The sequence below is a fragment of the Lepisma saccharinum genome, chromosome 27 (assembly GCF_977018435.1).
Source record: "Lepisma saccharinum chromosome 27, izLepSacc3.1, whole genome shotgun sequence".
Lineage (NCBI taxonomy): Eukaryota > Metazoa > Arthropoda > Insecta > Zygentoma > Lepismatidae > Lepisma > Lepisma saccharinum.
The window spans coordinates 23,101,883-23,114,340 of NC_139255.1; the positions used below are offsets into that span (position 1 = coordinate 23,101,883).

The window sequence follows — 12,458 nt, forward strand, 5'->3', positions numbered from 1 at the left end:
AACTTGTTCGGGTTCAAAAAGCAGCCTGTCATGGAAGGATCGAGTCAGGCTACATCGCCAAGCTTTGACCTGTTGCCATTCATGTTGTCCAAACTCAACGGACTGTTAATCTTCCACCTGAACAGCATTTGTACGAATTACGACGACGACGTTGAAAAAACGTTTTACGTCTTCAACAACAACCTAAATTTCTACAAATTCCGATCAGTGACAAACTTCAGATGATCGTGAATCCGGAGAATGTGGGTGAGTTCAAGGTTTACTTCGGCAAGAATATTCATCGCATCAAGGACGACGTGTCTGTCGACGATTGCCTGTATGTCGAGTTCCTGGGCGATTACGACAAACTCATCCCTCTCTTCGTCGAGTTGCGAATCACCTAAGCAAAGTAGCAATGCCTAACGACATCTTCGGCCACACGAAGTGCGACGATCACGACGAGATTCTCATGATCGACGTCAGGGTCAAGAAGTTGCGAAGCGACCTGCAGAGTTGGATATGTATATAAAACTAGTCTTGGAAATGGACATGAATATAATATCAAAACCATTGCATAACTTAAAACATTGATAAAAATGACATTTATTGTACTGAGCTTTCTAGCAAAGTTATTATTGTTTGTAAATGTGGAATGCAAAAAGCTCAGTCCCTGGCCCCTCAGGGATTCGAATCCTGTTAGGTTGAACAGCATAAAAATTTCAGCACGGACAGCAAGCAAGAGACACTTTGTGTGTACGTTACAAAGGCATTGTCATTGACCATTATTGTTATTTTTTAAACAGATCTAGTAATGAGTTATAACCTGTGCTGTTTTGCAAGTCACTCGAGTTTGATATCTGGTGAAGGACTATGATGCCACTATAAAATGTAAACAAAATATGCAGTCCCTGACACAAGATGGACGATGTTTGTGTATTTTTCTGCACTGCTTTCTACGTAAAAAACAACATACCCCTAAAGAAGTCATAAGAGTGGGGACTTTTTTTAACATATTCGATAACGTAATGCACCCAGGAACATGAAATGACTTTCATTCGGTTGATAAATGGCCATTCGTTTCAAATAAAGCTAAAATTTACCCCCTTTCCAAAATAGCGGGGGAATAGAGGGCAAAATCTCCATTTTTTAATGATTTTTACATTGAAAGTTGGGGGCCGCGGCCCACCCAACCCCTCTTATTCGCTTTGGCGTTTTAATTTTGCACGGTTACATGCCCTGATGTTTTATCTGCAAAACAAAAGTTACCCGAAGTAGATTGGTCAAATAGTCTACGAGTTATAACATTTTTTCGGTTTCGCCGAGGCGTTTTGGCGCGAATTTTAAATTCGAACACATATTTGATAAAAAGTTTTATAACTCGTAGACTATTTGACCAATCTACTTCGGGTAACTCTTGTTTTTCACATATAACGTCAGGGCATGCAACCGTTCAGTAATCAAAACGCCAAATGCAATAAGAGGGGTTGGCTGGGCACGGTCCCAAACTTTCAATTAAAAAAATCATAAAAATGGGTATTTTTTCTCATATTCTATAATGTAATGTACCCAGGAACATGAAACGACTTTCATTCGGTTCAGAAAGGATAATTATTTGAAAATAAGACTAAAGTTTGCCACCCTTTCACAAATAGCTAGGGAAGAGGGGTCAAATTCCCCATTTCTAGAATTTTTTTCATTGAAAGTTGGGGGCCGCGGCCCACCCAACCCCTCTTATTGCCTTTGGTGTTTTTAATTCTGCACGGTTACATGCCTTGTTGCTCTAGCTGAAAAACAAAAGTTACCCGAAGTAATGGGTCAAATAGTCTACGAGTTATAATATATTTTATCAAGTAAGTGAACGAATTTAAAATTCACCCCAGCTTACATACGTAACTTTGGAGTCGGGGGAGGGGGAGGGTTACTGGGTGTGTGGGATTGCTTCCACATGATATTTCAAAGTTTTATCTGAACATCTGTCAGCGTTTACAAATCCGTACCTTTCTCTGTAGACGATCTCCTTCACTTCATGTAACCCCTCATAAATAAATCAAAGCGCTAAACTGTTTAGGAGATTTTGTTTCCCACAACCAAAACACATACATGGCCTTTTCATGCACCGTCGCCATTTTCAATGTTTTACTATTTGCCGCACTGTATGATGGTACCGAGTGTTGCCAAGTACAGGGAATATATATATATATATATTTTAGATGTTCTTCATGTTAGTAGTAAGACCTCCACTCCACTGGCTTAGAAAGATTTTCATGGACAACACTTATGGGGTGAATAATATATGGACTCCCTGTATATTACGAGAGAAAAAGTAATTGCATTTTTAACAACCCCGGATCAATGGAAACTCAACCAAATAATGTGTTTCCGGAAGAATATCGCATGCATTTAGAGAAAGTTTTTCTGCCTAAGTGACTGATGCTTACCTGAGCACCCACCATCCCGTGCCGCAGCCTGTAAAGGTCCGTGTGCGACCAGGAGCTTTTCGACCAAGGCTCCTCCTGGCGGAGATCCTCGTTGAAGCGGAAGTTGCGGAGCTGGTTCCTCAAGAACTTCCGGACGTTCCACGGCAAATCGTTATGCCTGCAAAGATCAAGCAGAATTTCATGTTATTAAACTTCAATTAAAGTAAAATGAATTGAACTGTAATAAAACTAAAATTAAATGTTCAATCATTCATTGTTATCTACATAATTGTCATTAGAGTACTGCATGCGACAACTTTCGCTCGCTCGTAATCGTTTGAGTTTCCCACCCTCGAACATATTCAATGGGATTTCATTCTAATGTGATAACACAAAATCGTAGACATGTTATGTGTAACGTATTCCATTTGGTAGTTTTACCCCACAAACATCTATTTCACGTATACCCCTGTGCATTGGTAAGATAATTAAACAACATTTTAACATGGAGATGATGGCTATGTCCACTTAAGTTTCAATTTCACTGCGTCTTTTACTTCACGATCCATATTTGTGGGTCCAATACTACAGACAAATTACAGTTTTACGTTTATATACCACTCGTTTTGCCTGTTCGAGAGAGAAAGCTCTCAATTCCATACGCTATCTAGCGTCGTTCGTGCGAAGTATTGAGCGCTTGAGCGAAACCCTCTCCGTGTAGCAGTCCGATGGGCATGGTCAATACAACGTACAGACTTTCCGATGTTGTGCTCTATGCGTTATATCAGCGCAGGATCAACATCTATTAAATGGCATCTTTTTATTTCCCCAACACTTTCCAACTCTTCTAATTGAATATTCAGGCTCACCTTTTCGTAGGCATCTTCTTAGTCAATTCCATTCCCTTTTCTTCATCCCTTACATCACTGACACTTAATCTGTAAAGAGAGTTTAATTTCTTACTTTGCCTGTCCATTTCACACGCTCCATTCTTAGTGATAGCAACATTTCTAAGCTTCCACCTGTATTTCGCCACTTCTGCATTGCACTCAGGTCTCGGTACCATACAATTCTACATTTCAAACAAAACGCTTCATTAGTTTCTTCTATATGTATTGAATTTCAAACAAACTGCAATTCTAATTAAATAGATATATGTTCATTCAGTTATAATGAAATGAAACGTTGCTGTGTTAATTGTGATGATGAGAATAAATAGTGATTACATTCAATACACGAAAGAACAAATTCAAGCGAAAAAATAGTAGTTCTCTAGGACCCGAAACTAACCATTTACAATAAAGATTTTTACAGTCAATCAGACTGCAAAGACATCCTTCAGATTGGCTAATTGAGTAATATTAGGTAATGCCTTTCGAAGTAAGATTCTTATGATAACACAGTTAAGACACGTCTCCATGTTCATAAAACATTAAAATACTGACCAAGGCAAAATGTATAGTATGAAAAATATATACACTAAAAACGTAACGTTTCCACCCTCTAACAGGGTCTTCTTCAGACGAAACTTCACAATAAATCCATGAAAGATACAAAACACCATCTTATATATACACTCCCAGACAGGTCCATACCCAAACCAACAGGAAGGCACCAGTCATTATCTTAGAACATTTTCTGTAAGAAATTCCTGAGTGTGGAATATCCTGACAGGTAATTGACACTACCTGACAGGTGATTGGCAGGGACCTGGTAAGTGTGTGGGCTTATCTTCTTTCTTCATTTTTCTTCCCTTTTTATAAATATATATTTGGTGTTTACTCTTCAGCTATGCAAAAGTTACTTTTGCTTTACACTTCATAATTTTATAATACAATATTTTCTCTCGTAATAAAGTTGGTTAGTCTCGGATTACTCAAAAGTGTTGACAACGAGTATGCCCCATTATAACCTGCTTCGTTTAGATATCTTAAGATATAATAACGTGTAATTAAATTGAGACGACATATAAATATACTATGATCAGGTGTTCCTTCAGTTGCACCACACTGACAGATTGGGGACTGCACAATCTTCCTAGTGTAGAAGTGTTTGGGGGCAAGGGTGTGTTCAGCCGGGTTGTTAAATAAATCTTTGAAATATTAATATCTTGATAAAAAGGTTATTTGTGTATATGTGGTTGAATTGAATAGTACTTCTTCCCATGAGTTCCCTGTAATGTCCATTCTCAAGATACAAGTAAAGCATTGACCGATAGAAAAATACAACTATGTAATATATGATACTATAAGCTAACATTTTCCAACTTCCAATCAATTTAATGCGAGTTAAGGCGAAAACTAATGCAGGCTGTTCTTGTCTGCGTAATAAGGAATATTCTTAATCATCATATTTGCACTTGCTAAGATATAAACACCAACGTAGTATGAATATATGAAACTAAGTACAGGGTGATTCAAAAGTATCCTGACATTTCAGTCAAAGAGCATTTTTTTGACCAATATGACATTACAACTGAAAAGTACTGTAGAATAGAAGACAAACTCAATACATTTCAATGTGGTGGGCATTTAAGTCTAGGTCAATCAGCTACCTCTCTTGGGTACACCGGAACACAGGCTCCAACATACCTGCCATTATCTCCCCCTTGCTGTAGCTATTCGCTGTATCAGTTGCTTTTTACTTCGTATACCCTAGACTTAATGAAACCCCAGGCAACTTTTCTCAGTAATATTTTTCTCGTTGATTCGTCATTTTGACGCTACAGTCATTCAAAAAAGCCCGTTTTGCTGCCTAAATGCTGGCAACCCAACACAACATTTGATCGCATTTGTGATGCCATTTCCTGTCTTGAAGCTGTGTGTTCCAGTGTTGGCAGAAACACACATATTCTGTGAACAATGATATAGCTACAACCAGCCACATGACGTGTCGTAAAACAAAGCTAGAAAACGCGTTCAGAAACCCAACGGGAAAATTAACTTATTCAAAAGGAAGTGGTAATACCGAATTTTGTTTCTAAGTCAACTGTCAAATATTTGAAAATCTCGTTACCAAGTTGACATCTACAATTTAATCTTTCCACTTCGCCCTTCTGATACTCGTTGTCTGCGACACACTGAACAGTTGACAAAATAAAAATAAAAGGACTCAAAATTCCAAAGGTAAGTATCACGTAATGCAATGTTCTCGTATATTCATCGAATTATGAGTCAAGGGACAGAAATGATTGAAAATAAATATATATAAGTAACAGTGAAACACTTTCTCCGACGACAGTGTTTATCTACGCACCGCATACAATTGTAATATTTTTCATCTGTGAACATGGTAGTATATTCGCTACCGATTCATAATTAGATTGTTAGTGTGCTTGAACGTGTTTCAGCCATAATGTAACAACGTGAACCGCGAATACTTCCGAGGGCTTCCACGATGGCGCAGTGGCAGCGTCGTCGCATTAAATCAAGGGTTCCCGGGTTCGATACCCGGTGGAGGCACATAGTGGATCGGATCATAACTTTAAACTGTAGTTCCAGTCCCAATTATTCTTAATGTGCATAAATTGGACTTAAAACACCAAATTACTCAATCGAATACTTCCGCTATCAGCACTACAATACCACAACGCATGTATCGGGACAGAAACCTGTATAATGCAACCTTTCAACAAGATTTGCAAATATTTTACTTGTAGCTGTACGTGAACAGCCACATGCTAGCTGTAAGGTCAAAAAAAATGTTTGGATGATATTTGACATGGCAGAGACAAAATTATATATTACCAATTAATTTACATTTTTGAATACGTTACCTACAGTTTTTCGTATAGTTGTTTCACTTCCCCCTTCCCCTGGGACGACTGCTGGGCTTCTGGTGCTGGTAGGTCGTGATACCCTGGATGTTCGGTCTACTGGAAGCGTTCCTCGCTTCTTTTTGTAGCTAATAATCCATACAGCACAAATCTCCCAGGGATATCAATTGGATATCCACAATGTCCAGATGAGATCCATCGATAATATGAATATCTATTGGATGTCCATTAGATATCAATTTCTGGATATCCATTGGACGTCTATAGAATATCCAGAACTGGACATCTAAAACTCGACAAATTGAGGACTAAAAGTGGTAAACGTTGTAAGTGCCAAAAGCGAAAGTGTTGGGAATTAGCATCGTTCTGCACATCAGCTCGTAAGAACGTGCTCACTAGTGACCTCTTTACACGCCCTTTGAACTACTTAGAGACCTACCAGCCACATTTCCAGTTTACCACATTATAATGCATGGCACATTTTACAGTTAAACGTGGACAACGGTTTTTGAATTATTGTGGCACTTACAGCTTTTACCAATTTTAGTCTTCAATTCTTGATATTTGATACACAGCCTAAACATGTGTAGAACTGGTTGTAAGAAACTTTGTCCAATTCTGAATACCCAATACGTCGCCAGATCTCAACCAAAACTGAATATCCAAAACACATACAATTCTTGATATCTGAAACATGTCTAGTACTCATCCAGAACTTGTTATCCAACACTGAGCATAAATAGGATATCTTTCGAATATTAGAAAATGTGGTCATAGTATTCCCGTTGCGTATACTTCTTTATATTTTATCTTGGAATTGAAACAATAATTGCATTGAAGCATTAGCGTTTATAAACTTATTTTCTTGTTATATTTAGTGATTTAATATTTTTCTTCATAGAATCAGAAAATTTCGATTCAATCTTACTAAACGCTACAATAAATTCGAGATTGAAATCGAGTAAATCCTACTTAGCTCAACCGGGAAAACCAGTTCCTTATATATATTTAGCATAGACAGTAGCTATGCACATCAATTTCAGTTCGTGTGTTTTACGCCTGAGGCCTGAGTGAATCAGCAGCTTGTGACTGTTTTCCTTGTTGGTGAGCCTCTTGTTATTTACTACTTTTAGGGATTGAAACTTTTTAAAATGTTAGAATCAGAAACGCTACAATACACTGCATACAAGAATGCAATGTATTGAATACAATACACTGCATACACTGCTCGCTTATAGCATCTCAAAATATCCAAGGAATATTCCCAGACAGCACACAAGCTTGCGGAAATCTTACGGTAGCAAGCTTGATATGGCAAGTTGAACGCAAGCTTGAAGTAATTATATGGTACTTATCGTGTGTGTGTGTACAAATTTTAAACAATGTAACAGCAGACACACCCATTTAATATAACAATAGATATACTCATTAGACATAAACAATAATGACAAAATGAAATAAAACCGAAATACAATGTTACGAAGTGACATGTGGATACATTATGATGTTGATGTTACCTGCAGTCGCTAGATGGCACTGTCAAAATGTATAAAATAAATTAAGTTTTCGTAACACAAATAATGGTATGTTTTGATTAAAAATATAATGAAAAAGTGTGTTTTAAAACCCTTCAAAAGATGTATGAATATTAAGCTACAAGGATGAGAAGAAAATGTAATGCAGTGAATAAATGTGAATCTCCCATGACCAACCCTTCTGATTCTTGACTATATAATCAGGAGCATCCCTTCTCAAGATGCACGTCAGTGCGTCGAGAGAAAACCCCCTTGGACCATTCTCTGTGACTGCAATTTCAGTACGTTTGGAACGGACGACTGGAGGTAATTGCAGTCTACACAGTGGTTTGGTGTTCCCGAGGTACTTTGTTAAACGCCTTGCTGCGAAGGGATATCTAGCTCGAACGACACTTTTCAGGTGGCCGCAACTAGGTTGTAGCCCCAAACATTCACCGGTGGAGCTCTGGTCACAGTACCAATCCTTTCTTTCTTCCGTTGGCTCTGGTTTCTGTCCTCGTTTCTCATTGGCTGTTTGGTTCTAAAATCTTGTTTGGTAAGTGTCTGTTCCGAGACTTTGACTCTGACTCTCTCCATCACGTGCAAAGTGCAGCTTCCACACTCACTCGCCGATTGCAAAGTAGTGCAAGGGAAGCGATGCATAAAGGGCTCCCCCAACAAGTTGGGGGTACTGTCCCTAGAGATGTCAGAGCCAGAGGCCGGAACAAGCTAGAAAACCCAAATTCCCGAAGCTCTTCCATGGATTCCCGCGATCGATCTAGGTCACCACTTGCCAACAAAAAGCAGAAACTTCCAGAGAGAACAGACTCCAGACAGAACAAGACCGAAGTAAACACACAGACACCAGTGCTGTACAATTTCCTTCTTTCGAACTACGACACCAAATACAAGACGCCAAAACATATCCTAAATCAAATCCTAAAATATGTGCCAAGAGCTTCAGTTAATGAAATCGTCTTCACCAGGAACGGAATACTTATAAAATCTACTGACCCACATTTCTCCACCATTATCAGAGACAAGGCCTCCTACCAAATATTTGGTACAAATGCCAATATGAAGCCACTAACCTCTACACGTCCAAAGCAACCTCCTCCGCCTAAACGAGCACCCATGCTATCAGTGGTGATTCGGGGTGTTCCCCCTGAATACACCGACACAGAAATCGCTGAAGAAATTCAGGCAGAAGGTCACACCATCCACAAGTGCATGAGAATCCGAAATGACAACGGACCAACCTATATGGTTCGAATACTAACAGTAGATAAAGATACCGTGGACGAACTATTGCACAATGGAGCCTATATATATTGTCGAAAGCACAGAGTCGAACCTTCCAGGACGTCAACACCACTGCCAGTGCGTTGTGAACGTTGTCAAACATACAATCAGCACACTACAACCAACTGTCCAAATTCAGCAATCTGTGGATACTGTTCTGGGCCACATTCTACCAACACTTGTACAAACATCCAGAACCCGCCTAAATGCAACACATGCTCTGAAGGACATCCTACTTACAGCTATAAATGCCAAGCCAAACCTAACCCGGAACCAAATCACCCTGAGCTTGTTGTTCCCATCCGAACTATAGATAGCTCAACCAAACCGGCAAATTCACTAATGGACCCAATCACTGTGGAAGATCTGCTACGATTCTTTACTATTACAACTCAAAACATCCAGCCATTTCTACGCACACATATTCTGGACCAAGTCATACTCGCTGCAAAAACACTTTTCAAACTGCAGTTACACGCTACGTATACGGGACCACATGTACATTTCAATATCAACCCTCTTGAAAACACAAGTACATCCTAAAGCAGTTTTCAGACTCTTCATAACAATCATGGGCTATTATTTTCTCTTCTTAAATATTCGCTCTTTAACAAAACACAAAAACTTATTTGAGACTGTCTTGCAGGAAAAGAATATATCAGCTTTCGCCCTCAACGAAACATTCCTAACGCCAAAACTCAAACCCAAGATCAGCGGATATACTATGATTCGACATGATGGGCCAAAGGAAGCTCAACGTGCAAATGGAGGCACTGCAATTGGCTTTCGAAAATCATATCCGCACAGAGAACACACATTACCACCGCATTTCAACTTGCCGGAATACAGCATAGCAACAATATATCTGAGGCACAGAAGCATTACCCTAGCAACCATCTATGTCCGGCCTGGACATCCTATACCATACAACTTTATCAATTATATTGAAAACAGCTACAAGCATTACATAATCATGGCCGACATAAATCTCCATAGTCGACCACAAGCCGAAAAGCGACAATTTCACCAAAATATAGACAGCTGCCAAAATTGCCATTTCCACCAAATTCCGAAACCATCTAGACCAATCAGCAGTACTTCTCCAGATGTTGTACTTACATCGACTTCCCTCCTTACAAATAGGAACGTGGATGTACTTGAACCCATTGGTAGCGATCACGCACCTATAATCTTTACAGTTGACGCACCTGCACCAACTCCTCACAAACCCTTTCTCATAACAAGGTACTCCTACGATCAAGCAGACTGGGAAAAATATCGTAATGCAATCGAAAACTCCGTGCAAAACGCAGATACGCCAACAAACGATAGGGATCTGGATGATGTAGTCCCATTACTCACTTCTGCCTTAACTGAAGCTGCGAAAATTACCATCCCACTTCAAACCATCAATCTATATAAACCAAAATTACCGCCGAACTATCTAAAACTGATTTCAGCTTTCAGGCGTGCCTTCCGAGAGTATGTTGTAACAAGAAATCCTGAAGCGTTACGGCATCATAGACAACTCCTCCGCACGGTACAAAACTATATCATTGCATATAAAAGAAGGAATTGGATAAAAACGTGCAATACACTGACTGATACATCACATCCATCCAAATACTGGCAGCAATTTAACAAACTCACAGGGAAAAGATCAAGAACTACATATCCCATTATAGTCGATGGGAAATCCGTAGACGACGACCAAGAGAAAGCAAACGCCTTTGCACACCACTTTCAAGGTATCTTCACACCACAAACTGAACCATTACACAAAACAACCCAATCACGTACAGTACAACGTGTCTCAAACCCACATAACCGAGCTCTCAAACCTAACAATGACCATAGTATGGATGAAAATGAACCTCTAACCTCACCTATAACACCAGAAGACATAGCATGCGCCATATCTCGGAAAAGAAACACTGCTCCATGCTTCGACTCGGTAACCTACCAACTCGTCAGAGAGGCTCCAAGAACCTTTCTGCTTATCCTAGCCACCATATATACCTATATACTACGAACAGGCTACTTCCCGACAGAATGGAAAGTTTCCAAAATGCTGCTGTTCGCCAAACCCGGGAAAGCTGTTCGCGAAGTATCCTCTTACAGACCAATACAGCTCACATCGACCCTCAGCAAAATCTTTGAAAAAGTACTTGTACGCAGATTGCACCAACACCTTTCATCCAAGAAGCTCCTACCTGCACATCAAGCAGGCTTCCGACCATCCATCAGCCTCAACGACCAACTTATGAGATTGATAACAACTATAACAAACCACTGTAACAAGTCCTTGCCATCGTGTCTTCTTTTATTCGATCTCGAAAAGGCGTTTGACAAAGTATGGCATTCGGGGTTAATATATAAACTCCACAAATTCCAACTTCCTCAATGCTACATTCGCCTTATCCATTCGTTCCTGGCAGGCCGCATGGCATACATCTCTCTGAACTCGGCAACATCCTATCCCATCTTCTTGCACACAGGAGTCCCACAGGGGTCTGTTTTGTCACCGCTGTTATATTTAATGTATGTAACAGATATGCCGATCATGGATACCAGCACACACGTATTCCAATTTGCAGATGACACTGCTTTCCTAACTCTTGGGAAAACAGTTCAATCCATTAATAAAACACTCCAAAAGGCCGTAGACTCCTTTATTCGCTGGTGCAACCAATGGAAACTATCAATAAACTCTTCAAAAACTCAGGCAGTAGTTTTCCTACCTCCCCACTGTCTCTCCAAAGTACACCGAAACCCCAAACTCTTGGAGATTAAAATAGAAGGGAGACGCATCTTACCTTCAAATCACGTAACATACCTTGGGGTTACCATAGATGAAAAACTGACCTGGCGCCCACACTTAGAAAGGATAAAGAAAAAGGTAAAGAACCGCCTAAACCTATTATGGAAACTGGTGGGTACATCTTGGGGATTACACCCGACAACAGTCCTAACCACCTACAAAATGTTCTTGCGCCCAGCCATCACTCACGGGCATATTGCTTGGATTGACGCTTCTGCCTCCTTCTACGACCAACTGGAAATCTTTGAACGGCACGCATTTAGATTGGCTTTCCGGATTAAATTACCTTATCCCACAGCACTACTGTATGACAGAATTTCCTTCCCGACTATTCTGTATCACGTCGAGAGCCTTCGCCAACGATACATAAACAAAGCCATGATATCCGAAAACCCAGTATTCTGGAATACCATTCATCTTGATATCCGTCATGATGCAGCACCTACACATATTTATACGCCATTACAACACCTGCTCACCATGTATTCATGTTATCTAGATGATCTAGACCCACAGAAACACGAATACGATATATATCATCCATCGCAGTTATCATGCCATATTTATCCCACCACTACAGCCTAAACAGTACCAACAATACTCCGACTCCAAATATCGAAATCCATATTTACAATCTTCTCAACCATGCC

At 39.8% G+C, this 12,458-nt stretch overlaps 1 protein-coding gene across 1 annotated transcript in view; it reads right to left on the minus strand.

The window, feature by feature from the left end:
- LOC145980376 (dipeptidase 1-like) overlaps window positions 1-12,458 on the minus strand; it is a 217,116-nt gene that overhangs the window by 132,983 nt on the left and 71,675 nt on the right. The window contains exon 3 of the mRNA XM_083113440.1: window positions 2,418-2,574. Coding sequence (XP_082969566.1) covers window positions 2,418-2,574 — 157 coding nt within the window. The remainder of the gene's footprint in view (window positions 1-2,417; window positions 2,575-12,458) is intronic.